Source organism: Silurus aristotelis (genome assembly GCF_946808225.1).
Source record: "Silurus aristotelis genome assembly, chromosome: 24".
NCBI lineage: Eukaryota > Metazoa > Chordata > Actinopteri > Siluriformes > Siluridae > Silurus > Silurus aristotelis.
This window is the reverse complement of record NC_139597.1, coordinates 7,401,211-7,413,562: the sequence shown is the minus strand read 5'-3', so window position 1 is coordinate 7,413,562 and position 12,352 is coordinate 7,401,211. Positions and strand designations below refer to the sequence as shown.

The window sequence follows — 12,352 nt, the reverse complement described above, 5'->3', positions numbered from 1 at the left end:
AAATATGCCTTTTGCTTCGCCAGTATGGTGTATGAATTCTGGATTGCTATAAAAGTTTTACAGAAAAAAAGTTTGAAGCATATGTGAAAAGGTGAAGGGTCTGAATACTTCTAGTGCGCACTGTTTTTATTATGAAATATTTCTACTTTTATTTGCTGGTTATTACAGGTATTTTAAAAGGTCATTATTCTTCTCTGTTTGTCTCTGTCTCTCTATTTATCTTTTTCTCTCTCTCTTTCTCTCTCATTCATTGGGTTTTTTATTAATTTTTTTATTTTTTATTTTGAGCAATTACAACCAAACTTTTTTTCCTGGTCAACGGTTGTCAGAGGTTACGCTTTCTAGTCCAGTAGAGATCCATGGTATGGTGATGCCTCCCACTCTTCAGTAAACTTTTGTGGAGAAAAAAAAAAAAAAAAAAAAAAAAAAAAAAAAAAAAAAGGCTTTTCTGAAAGAACAAAAGCTCCTTGTGAAGTAAAAAGAGAAAGTGCTGTCTCCACAGGACTGCTTTAAATCTGCTTTAGTGACTACACAACAAGGGCCCCTAAATACTATATTTTTTAAATAGCTGACTTTTTAGCATTATAGAATTGTTTTATTTTTTTTTTTGAATGATAAGTGCCAAATAACATTTCTCCAGTATGAATCTTAAACCTTTAACTTATTTGATTCCTGCCTGCAATAAATTAATTTATAAACAATAAAAATAATGTCATTAAATGTCATTCTGCTATATCTCATGCATATTTAAAAGCCTGATTTGAATATGTAAAATACACAGCTACTACTTCATGATGCTTTTTGGTGTTATTTGCAAGTGATATAACTCTAGTTTGATATTAGCATGCTAATTGCATTTACATTTTTTGTAACAAGCTTGATTTTGTAAATATTTATTGTGAATGATCTAGACCAAGCATGTCTGGTTTTGCTAGTTGTGGTAAGGCTAATGATAGATTTGCAGAATTTAGAACTGATTAATCAGTTCATTCTCCTGCAAAGATTAAATAATTTAGCATTAACATAAAAGACACAATGAGAGGCGAAATGTAAATACTTATAAAGACTAGTCCTTTACAGGGATAACATAAGGTGACGCATTTCAGCTTCCTTAAATAGCCATTTTGTTGGTCTTGAAAATTTAAAATAAGAATCATAACAATCATAATTTGTTTACATCAGGTAATAGAATTTTTGAAGGCAGAAAATTATTTTTAAGATTATTGTGGGATCCAAACAAAAAAAAAATTAATGCTGTGTAATTCCATAGATCTTTAATACTTTAAGGAAAATAAATGATTCAAATCTGTCTTCTGTCACTTGTTTTATTTTTTATTTAATTATAATTTTCTTTTTTTTTTTTTTTTTTTTACGAAAACAAGTTTTTTAAACCTCCAGAATGGACTCCTGCCATTAAACAAAGACAGCAAGAGCGAAATAAATACAGATTTGTGGTCTGATCTCAGGAGCATGAACCCCACTTGGAGAACCACTGTTGTAGGCTATAAAACAAATTAAAGTGTCTTAAACATATACTAGATTATAAAAATTTACTTTATAAATTCTTAAACCATTACATTATTTCCCCTAACAATATTTTTTTATTTGTGAATTAAAGTGTTGTCCACTTTCCTTCATGCAACTGTGTCATAATATTAAAAGACACACACTTAAATGAAGTTTCATGGCCTTGGCAATACTGGACTGAGGTTTTGCGTATTGCTCTGAAGTAACCTAATTGGCCCGGCTGTACAGTTAGTCCACTGTAGGAGTCTTGATGAATATTAAACAGTATTTTACCTTTTTTTTTTTTTTTTTTTTTTTGACATTTACAAAACCAGTGGCAGAACTGTAATAATTTCTGCTAACTCCAAATAATATTTATTGGGTGTTGTAAGTGGTCAAGCAAATGGACTAAACTCAGGACACCAAAGCAAACTCTTGTGAATACAGTAGATCCTCCTCCTCTTCTTCTTCTTCATCTTTTTTTTCTCCATAAATGCAATTGGCTTACAGAGATAGATGAATGCTGTCAATAAGAAGTGATGACTAATGCAGTACAGAGGAACCAAAAGTACAGCACCACCACCAACAATAACTCAAAACAGTATTTTGAGAGTTAAGAACATAATAGTGGACATATGAATATTATAATAAAGCATCGAAATGAACCCATTAAGAATGAACTAAGAATGTACTTTCAAATACAGGTAGTTGTCGACTTACGACCACGATCGGGACCGACAGATCGGCAGCGCGCACCGGCTTCCGGCATCATTCGTAACACGATTTGGTCATAAGTAGAGAAGGCTGTATGTACAGCACTGTGAAATTATGCGTGCCGCGGGCAGCGATTGTGGTCGTAAAGTCAGTTGGAGTGATTAATTGGCAGAGATAGAGGAAGTCATTTTAGACTGGGGTTTTCTGGGAACTGGAGTAGTGATAAAAGCAATCTGTACTTTTACAAATTGGTACTAAAAGAATCTTGACAAAATGGTTAAATTATGATCATTTTATTGGCTGTACACAAACGCATGTCATTGAACAATTGCACTGTAGCAGAAGTGACATTCTTTTTTTTTCAAATGATAAAGTCAACCACATCCCTTTATATTTACACTAAGTTTAATAGATATACTTCTATATACGTATCCTTTGTACAATGTACAATTTTGCAATCGATTGAAATAAAGATAGCAAACTAAGTCCCTCAGATTCAGTCAAAAGCATGCAAGTTTTGTGTAATAGAGACATCAAAGGAAACCACGGCACCCAGCCGCGCTGTCTGTAAGCATGTCTTAATAGCAGCCAAAGCAGACAAAAGTCAAAGCCAAGACACAATGAGCAAGTTGTTATTTTTGTCTGAAGAAGTTTGTTTAAGGATCCACTAACAACCACAATGGCCTCTAGTTTTTAACTGGTCCTCAGTTAATAAGTAATTATTGTAGTACTGAACTACAGGACTATTCAACTAATCAATAAAGACTTAGTAAGACAACTGTTCCCAGTGTCCCTCATATGCCACAATCACAAAGATCATACCTTTCTCAAGAGTTGATTAAATGTGCGATATTGCTTTCACAACCTTATTTCCAGCAGGTGCAACGAACAAAAAGAGCCACCAGGAGATAGAAAAAGTTAAAACATGGACTGCTTGAACTTTTCCATTTGTCAAATCTGTCTGTGGGTTTGCGTGTGTTGAAACTGTTGCGATACATTTTGGCGCACATACATGAGAAAAACAGTGACATTTGACCGAAAAGTGAGAATGGCAGAAAAAAACCCCCAAAAAAAGATACGATTGTCTTAGCTACAACAGAACAGCTGAAAGGAGTGTAACAATATGACATATATTGTAAGAAAATAAAGCTACTATGATTTCAAATAAAATAATCTTCACAGTTTATAATTATTTGCATCACGATATCATCCCTTTGTTAGCTACATATGAATAAACTCTTTCAACTCTCTTTAAATCTCTTATTACACATCGGAAACAGGAAGATCAACCAACCTTCTTGTCCTCTTAAACATTCCCGTCTGTCATGTACAGGCTCCTGTTACATTAAATGTTCATAACAAACATTCGATTCATCATTAAATCTCCGTTTACTTTTCTTGAAGGTTCCATACCAACGCTTTATATTTTTATGTGAGCAATGTATATGATACATGATATACTGGGATTACTGGGTTGCCAATACGGGTGCAAATAATAACAAAGACCAAAATGGACAAACAGACCATCATCTTGAATTTCCTTTCAATACTAGCAGTAACTTCAGATGTTCTTTGGATGAAGTGCCTTATCAGTTTTTCCTATACATTAGTTACTTTGGGTTCAGTATGTGGAAACACACACACACACACACACACACACACACACACACACACACACACACACACACACACACACACACACACATGCTGGTATTACATTCCTTTGACAGTTTTACACTGACATTAAAGGAAACAAAAAAAGAAAACATAATAAAAAAAAAATGTAATAAAAAAAAACTAACAAAAACACACAACATGCATTTTGGCAAATGACATAATTGCACAATTAAAACAGCAACACTTGAGCTTGGCGTCACGTAGAACCAAAGCAGAGGTGCAGATGTGAATTTGCAGTATGTACACTTCATAGAGTCAAAGTGGTACTGACCAGTGTGTTGGCATCTTCCTGTAAAAGTTTTTTTTTCCTATTCGTAGTCAATGAAACGCTCGTCTCCTGCACCAGAGCAAACTGCACAAACACTTTTGCGTCCACAGTTTGGAAATTTAAGTGGTCGTCCTTTAATGACATAGTGACAGAGTTCGGTAAAACTGTTTGTTTTTTTTATATTCCCTTTATGTTTTTTTTATTACAAAATGTAAAGGCTGCAAAGGGCCCATGCAGTTTATTGAAGTAGAATATTGATTTTTTTTTTACACAACCTCAAGGCAAGGATGAGCTGCTCAGTTTTCAGTGTACTAAGCACAGTGGTGGTTTCATAGGTCATTAAAACTGGGCAGAAAGGAACGGGGACATGGAGCACAGGACTTCCTACAGTGAGGACAGCGTGTTACCTAGGAGAGGACAATTAGCCAGGGTGGTATGACAGACTGCTTTTTAACTACAGACTTTATCCATCGTTAAACACGATTAGCTGGCCAATCTTTCTGCACAAAAAATCTGTTAATGTTTTTCACTGTTAACTAATTCCAGACTAATCCTTATTTACTGCTACAAATAAAGTCAATTCAAACAAAAGTTATAGCATAAATAAATATCGTCTCTATCATTTCTGAACAGCAGATTGGCAACAAAGTCTACTTTAATTAACTCAAGCAGATCGGTTCAATGGATTAGTCTGTTCCTATAGCATACTTTCTGATTGACGCATTCTTTATCTTGAATGTGAAAAACTTTACGTGATATTTTGATGTTGGACAAGTGATCCGAAAAAGATAATGTGAGGAAAACGCAGTGACTGAACCCCAATTCATAGTTTTTCCCTTATTGACTAGTTGCAGTGTCCACGAAACTTTAAGCAGAGTGAAAATGACATCTTTAGTGGTAACGTCTGTTTTTGTGCCCGGTAATTACATGTCAGAACGCCAGTTCAGTGTTTGTATCACACATACTGTATCCTGTGACATGGCACACTTGCCTCTGAAGTTAAAAAACAGACCTGTGACCTCTTGGTACAGATCAGATGTTATAACTGCTCACAAACAATCATCCTAGAAATCAGTCGAAGGAGCAGACAATGAATCCAAATTTGTTATTTAGCAGGCCGAAAAATGTGAAAAGGGGTTAATTCTTGAATCTAATCAGACGACAGAGCCCTTGGAAGAGGAAAGATGGATGGAGTGGATACGAGTGGCCAGAGTTTGTTCCACATCCTGGAGCACGTCGTAGGAAGGGCCTGGGCCTGGGCCGGGGCTCTCAGCAGGTATCTCATAGAGGAGCTGCTTAAAGTTCTCTAGCTCAATCAGGAGCACCATGTTCTTTAGAAAATAGCCTTCGATGAAGGTTGACAGCTCTGTGGCCCCCAGGAACTGGGAAACAATTTGAAATGATAACAGTTACTGCATTCAGGGCAGAATTCATAGTTAAAAAAAACCCAAAATAATTGACAGATAAGGAAAAATATTTAACACCTTGCTAGCTGAGAGTGATTTCCTCACAGGTTTTGATCAGCACTGATATGTGTGATAATGTGATGGACATAAGCCTGATCGATTCCGAATATAATCAGATAGCTGTCAAAAGTCATTAAATATAAAAGTTTTTGAGCTAACAAGACTTTTGCAAGAATGTTCATTGTGGTTGAGATTCTGATGGTACTAGTAAAAAATTATGTTTTCTTTTTAATTTTACAAAAATTAATGTTTCATTTATAATTTGAACAAAAGTCTAAGGACACCTGACTATAAGATTCATGTGCTTTTTTTTTTTTTTTAACATTCCATTCGACATTTAGTCCTAAACTCTCTAGCATGTCACTCAAAATCTTTCACTTGTACCCGTGTAAAGCATATTTTCACCGAGCACTTATTGTGCATGAGGCTATTACTATTTTTAGGTTTGGGTCTCCTTGTTCAAGTGAGGGGAACATTTATTGCTACCTCATTCAAAGACATTCTATACAGTTGTGTGCCTCCAAGTTTGTGGTAACAGATTGAGGATGAACCATATATGACTGTTCAAGTCAGGTGTCCCAATACTTTTGTCCATATTGTGTATATTATCAGTAACAACTTGTGTGAAATGTTGATTTTAATAATATACATAGTATGAATTTCAGAATCAATAAGCATTTTGTACATTTAGCTGGAATTGATGTGTGTAGCTGGCATGGACTCCACAGGGGTGCTGTCAGTGTGCTGTCTGATAGCATACTACTAAAGGAAGTCACACAGGAAATCAGACTATTTGTACAAAGCCTTTAATATGGTCAGTGTCACAATTTTTCAAAAACTGTGTTGCATCCTTCATACTGTCTACTGAAAAGTTCCCCCGAATTTTTCCAAACAAACTTTTTTGTGTATTTCTAGTTTTTAATAAAATAATATCAACAAATCATAGATTCTCAGTGTGATATCAGACTTTTGGACACCACAGTATGCACCAAAAACATATTTCCCCATCTCAGGTCAGTAGAGTCTGAAATGCTTTTTTTTTTTTTTTTCAGAACTCAAAAGTGTAGAAAATGTCAATATATCATTACGTGAAGCTTTTTCCAAGGCCAGTAATGTACTATTGAATATAATCGGAGCAGCAGAGGCTCGCTGGTTGATCTTTTTTCAGCTAGTGTTGAAAAGCTTGTAAAGGACCATGAAAGATTTTTTTAATATGTTTTCTCACCTTGGCATGTTTGTAAATGTCCACGCAAGTTTCTATGGTGATGTTCTTGGAGCAGATGATCTCACAGTGTCGCTGGAGGGCCTCAAGCTGGAAGAACTTGGCTGCAGAGAGGAGCTGCAAAAAAAAAATATAGCCGAGACAGGATTTAATGATCAGGTTTTCGGCTCATGCTAATAGGAGGTGAGCGATTTATATGGAAGTTAACAATGTATTGAATCCTCACTGATGGAGCCAACTGGGTAGAATACATTTTGTTATGGTTATACTTTCTGTATGCTTATAAAAACGAAAAACTTTACTGACAAATCAAGATGATTTAATTGCTTAGCTAGTTGGAAATCAAAGCTTGAGAGCCATCCTGTCTTTCAGGACACTCTATTAGATCTACTAATTACGGGAGACACATGGATGGATGAAGAGATGTATAATGTGTAAAGTAATACAGAGAAGGGAAACGCTCCTGTAATACCTCCATGACTTCGGTGTTTCTGATGTGTAGTGATTCAGTGCCACCACAGTACAGGTACTGCATCACCAACTGAAACACACACAATGTGTATTGTAAATGATACAGCAGAACAGTCCACAAACCAGGGTTTAACTGCATCCATGCGCAAAATGCATTCCAACCTGAAAAATGTTGTACTTGACATGACTGATTTCAATGCATGTGTTCTCTGCAGCGGGTCTATTGGAGAGCAGAGACTTAAACCTAAATGGTGAAAAAAACAAAAAACAGTTTTCATTAAAACAAGCTTTATATCTGAAAGGATTAAGGCTATTATTGGATACTCTTCATTTACATTTAAAAATGCATTTTTTATATATACAATAATCTACCTCCAGTTTAATTCAATTACCTTGCAGATGCTGTGAAGAGCAGAACCTTGTGGGCATAAAACGGTTTCCCTTCCACCAGGAATGTCACATCTGACATCTCTTTATTATTCAGGAAATGTGGATCTTAATTTAGGAGAACATTCAGAAAATTACACACAGGCAAGAACTGTTTGCAATAAACTATATGTTCTGTCATCCCATATGTGATGACAAGATGGCAGTAGTGTTCCTCCAAAACTGGAAAAATGCTTTCAGTTCACCCTGGGTTTCCTCCCCCTTATTCTCTGATGGTAAAACTACAGTGTTTTGCTACATTCGCTTAAAAAAAAAAAGAAAGAAAAACATGTAAAAGGCTTTCTAACTCCTAAATAATCCCCAAATTCCCCTCCATCAACATTAGGTAGATTACAGAAAAAAAGACAAAAGAAAAAGAAAATGTGGTGATCTTTATAAAAACAGCTACATGACAGAACATTTCCAAAGTCCCACTGTAAGGAAAATAATTAAAGCGGTTTCAAACAAACAGCACTGTAATGAATCTGAATGGAAGAGGATGCAATCCTATTTTGTCCATAGTCAGCAAAGAGAATATTGACAATTGTCTGAAGATCACCGCTGGATATTTCTGGTGCTTTCTTTAGGTCATAATGTCTCCCAATCTATTATTAGATACCAACTCTATGCCAATACACATTTTTTAGAAGGCATGACCACAAGGCCTGTTTTTTTTTTTTGACAAAACTTATAGAGTTCAATAGATGCTTCTGGCACTTTGACTGGAAGCAGGTTTTTTGTTCAAATGAGACCAAAATAAAGATTTTTGGCAACAAGAACATAATATTTGTTGTACAGTTGTATAAAAAGAACGTAATCCTCACTGGCCAGTTTTTTTTTTTTTCCCCCTCAAAACATTTATTTTGAACAAAGTACTAAATACAGGTGTGGCAAGAATTGAAGGAACTATGGGAACATAACAAGCATATATACATATTCACTTTCAATGGGTTATATAGTAAGTTGAGAATCATAGTAGGTAAACACAATGAGTAACAGACAAATGATGTGGAAACCAAAACCCAAAACAAAGGCAAATAGCAAAATATAAAAAGAAGCACAAGTTACACAGGGAATGAAATACATGACATGTATGTAACCAGTACTGGGAACTATGACAAATAGTGATTTTCCATAAAAGCATTTGCCAGGGTCCTGATAAGTCTGGAGTTGACTGTATTTCACTATCACTATTGAATAAAAACCTGCATCTAGATAAACTCCACACAATAATAGAAGGTACGTGTAGATTCAACATCTGAAACTAATAAATAGTGGATAGTAAATAGTGCAAAACTATAGTCAAGTGATTTTAAAGTAGGTCAGCGGTGTGTAACTTACCCAGTCGTGAGGTTTGTTTCTTTTTGATCTCTGTCAGCTTGGGGATTGGAAATGGCCCATAGCATTGGGTGAAGATTACAGCTAGCTGCTGGCTGATGACTTCGTTCTGTATATTATAGACACGCACACACAGGGAGAATCACGAAAGCAGGTAAAATGATCAAACATTTACAAGCCCCTACGAATACATTCACACAGATTCTTTACACAGACCTAAAATAATGTCTATTTAGACCTCATACAGCTTTCAGTAAAATGTATGTTGTGAGTGGCAGCAGAGGGTGGGTGGGTAAGCCTTTAAGCTGTTGATCTAAAGTGATCAAATCCCAGCATTGCTAAAATGCCCCATTTTGGCTCATGAGCAGTTCCTCAAAAGCTTAGCTGTATCCTAGCTATCTAAAATTATAAGTCACAGTGGATAAAAGCATCAGCTAAAATAACTAAAATGCAAATGTTCATACATTCATATCAGACATTTCATAATTATGGGAATTTCAAGATAATGGCTTGGATATTCAGTTCAGATAAACAAATGAATTGTTTTTTTAAAAACACACTATAAACTAAATGCAGGTAGAAACTATACCACTTACAACTTGGCAGGGGTGGAAATTGTCTGAGTAATCATAATTCATTTCTATATTTAGATATTATTCTAGGGAATTTGTACTTTTACACGAGTGCTCTTGAAATTGTGTAATTATACTAATGTATATTATAAATATATTTTTCATTTTGCCTTTTGACTCCTTAAATGTTCTCCTTTATAGTATGTTATACATTTTAAAATCCTTTTCTTTCTATCCAGCCAATACATGAACACAAGTATCCCGTTTATACAAGCCAATTTGTCATTTTCAGTGACCTTCACATTTGACACAATATGCTGAGCGTGGTCCATATGCATTTTCATATGCATTTGGATAAGCCACCAGACTCTGGTAAAGATCTACATACTGAGGCATTTGCTTCCCAAAAAGGCACAAACTCTATCTATTAAAAAAAAAAAAAATATATATATATATATATATATATATAATTGTAGAGTGATTATTGCTAATTTGTTAATGCTAACTGGTTATATTTAACTATGTTAGCCTGATTTCTTTGCTAATTCAAAGATTAGCATTGACTCCAGTTACTGTCCCAGATTGAACATGGCAAATTCTATCTATGGTAAATATTAGTTATTTATAGAATATATTAATGCCCATAAATGTATTGGCAAACTACACAGCATAGGCCATGTATATGACCAGTGAAATGACTGAGATTGCCATATGGCATAATGTGCTTCCATTTTGAATTAAGTAAAATCTTGACACGTATAAATTCTCAGTACTTTTTCCATTCTTGCTACTGTCACTACTTAAAACAGAAGTAAAATTATGATTACAAAGACTAATAAAGTTAGAATTATATCTTCTCATTATCCTGCCTGCTTTAAACCTGAAAACTGAGGTTTTTTTGTATGTTTCTTTGTAACTTGATTTCACACAGTTTCACGTGATAGCTTTTTAAAAATGCTCCATGTTCACAATTTGTAATTATGATTGCAACAAAAGTGTGAATGCAAGCTGAAAGCACATAATTACAGTAATTCTGACATTTTGTGAACTATTAACACTAAATTGGTGCACAGTGAACCACCTAATAGATTTGACATGTGAGTGGTGAAGATTTGGCTAAAAACAGATGGCAGTCTTGGTTTTTTAAAATTGTGCACAATATTGAGTGTGGACATTACATTGTAATTATTGACAAAAATTTATTATATTGTCTATAATATTGTCTGCATTTCACCATGAAATTCATATTTTGGAGTAAATAAGAGATTTAAGGGGGATATTAAAATAAAATGTCAATAAAATACACTTATGCTGCCACTCCCAAGAGCCATTGTGTTTTACAACCTTTGACAGACATAATAAATAGAAAATAAAAACATCAACAAAAACCACTAAGCAGACAAAACAGTAAGCATATAAAAATACTGTCTAATGTAAAACTTTCTTTAGCCTTCTTCCTAACTGTTAATAGAATCGGCTTTACACTACTGTCATCAAAGTGGTATCTTTTATTCTGCCAAACAATTTATTGTGGGTGGTTTCCAGAATTCCAAACTGAGACAAATTAGCATTAATAGCAAAGAAATATAATTAACATGGTTATGACTAATGATGAATATCAACCTGAATATATTTCCAGTATGTTAGGCTATTATTCAGAGCTTATATTCTTCCTGCCCATCCTTATATTAGTAAATGGAACAGATGTCAATCGTATATTTGAAGTTTAAAGCTCTAGAAATTATACTGAGGACCCTGTATGATATCGCCACAAAACTAAATAGGCAATTGCCAAACTTGAACAGTTGAACTACAACCATCCTGCTTGCAACCTTACACTATCACATTTCTTTTCTTTTATATATGCATCTTCTTTTTCATTATAATGTTGAATGAATTTTTGTAAAGTTTGTTTGATGTATTTCACTCTAGGATGAATACAGTGATCTATCATCTATCTATCTATCTATCTATCTATCTATCTATCTATCTATCTATCTATCTATCTATCTATCTATCTATCTATCTATCTATCTATCTATCTATCTATCATAAAAGTTTTATAACAAGAACATGTTTTATTTCTAACAATTGATCAATCCCATATGAAGATTTCTTTCTTACTTTTTCAATTTGTGCTAATATTCAAAACATTGTCTTTTGACTTTATACTTCACCATACAGTAAGTCATAGGATTCATGTATTTCCCATATAAAAAATCCATAAATATTTCTGCTTTATCAGATTGCAATCTTTTTTGCTTTTTTTACAATAAATTAATTATAAATATTTATTTAGCAATTTTGTTGGCACATTAGACAGATTTGTTAGACTTGTATCACCCCTACTCTTACTGGACCTAGTATTACTAGAATTGTGGATTATGGCTGTGTCAAATGCACTTCCTGGTTGTGTTTTCCTGCCTGTGTTGCTACATGCTAAGTTGCTCAAGTCTTAACCAACTCCAGGTCATTATACTTAAATAATGTGCATTGGCAAGCAATTATTATATTATCTCTTAAGCTGAGCCACTGTGTGTCAGAAGTTTGTATTACTCTTCTTGAGTGTTTACTGTCATTTAGTTTTTTTTTAACATAAGCTGCTGTCTCATTGTGAGTGTTCTTAAAACTAATAATTCACTGTATATCAGTGCACATGCTGCACTGACTTTCAGTAAAATATCATGTACTA

At 34.3% G+C, this 12,352-nt stretch overlaps 1 protein-coding gene across 2 annotated transcripts in view; it reads right to left on the bottom strand.

The window, feature by feature from the left end:
* Window positions 1–2,497: 2,497 nt before the first annotated feature.
* The window catches only part of btbd11a (BTB (POZ) domain containing 11a), a 193,990-nt gene continuing 184,135 nt past the window's right edge, over window positions 2,498–12,352 (bottom strand). For both annotated transcript variants that reach the window (XM_083528110.1, XM_083528111.1), the window contains 6 exons: window positions 9,092–9,197; window positions 7,717–7,819; window positions 7,487–7,568; window positions 7,326–7,394; window positions 6,857–6,970; window positions 2,498–5,547 (listed from right to left, as the gene is read on the bottom strand). In XM_083528110.1, coding sequence (XP_083384236.1) covers window positions 5,320–5,547; window positions 6,857–6,970; window positions 7,326–7,394; window positions 7,487–7,568; window positions 7,717–7,819; window positions 9,092–9,197 — 702 coding nt within the window. In that variant the 3' untranslated portion in view covers window positions 2,498–5,319. The remainder of the gene's footprint in view (window positions 5,548–6,856; window positions 6,971–7,325; window positions 7,395–7,486; window positions 7,569–7,716; window positions 7,820–9,091; window positions 9,198–12,352) is intronic.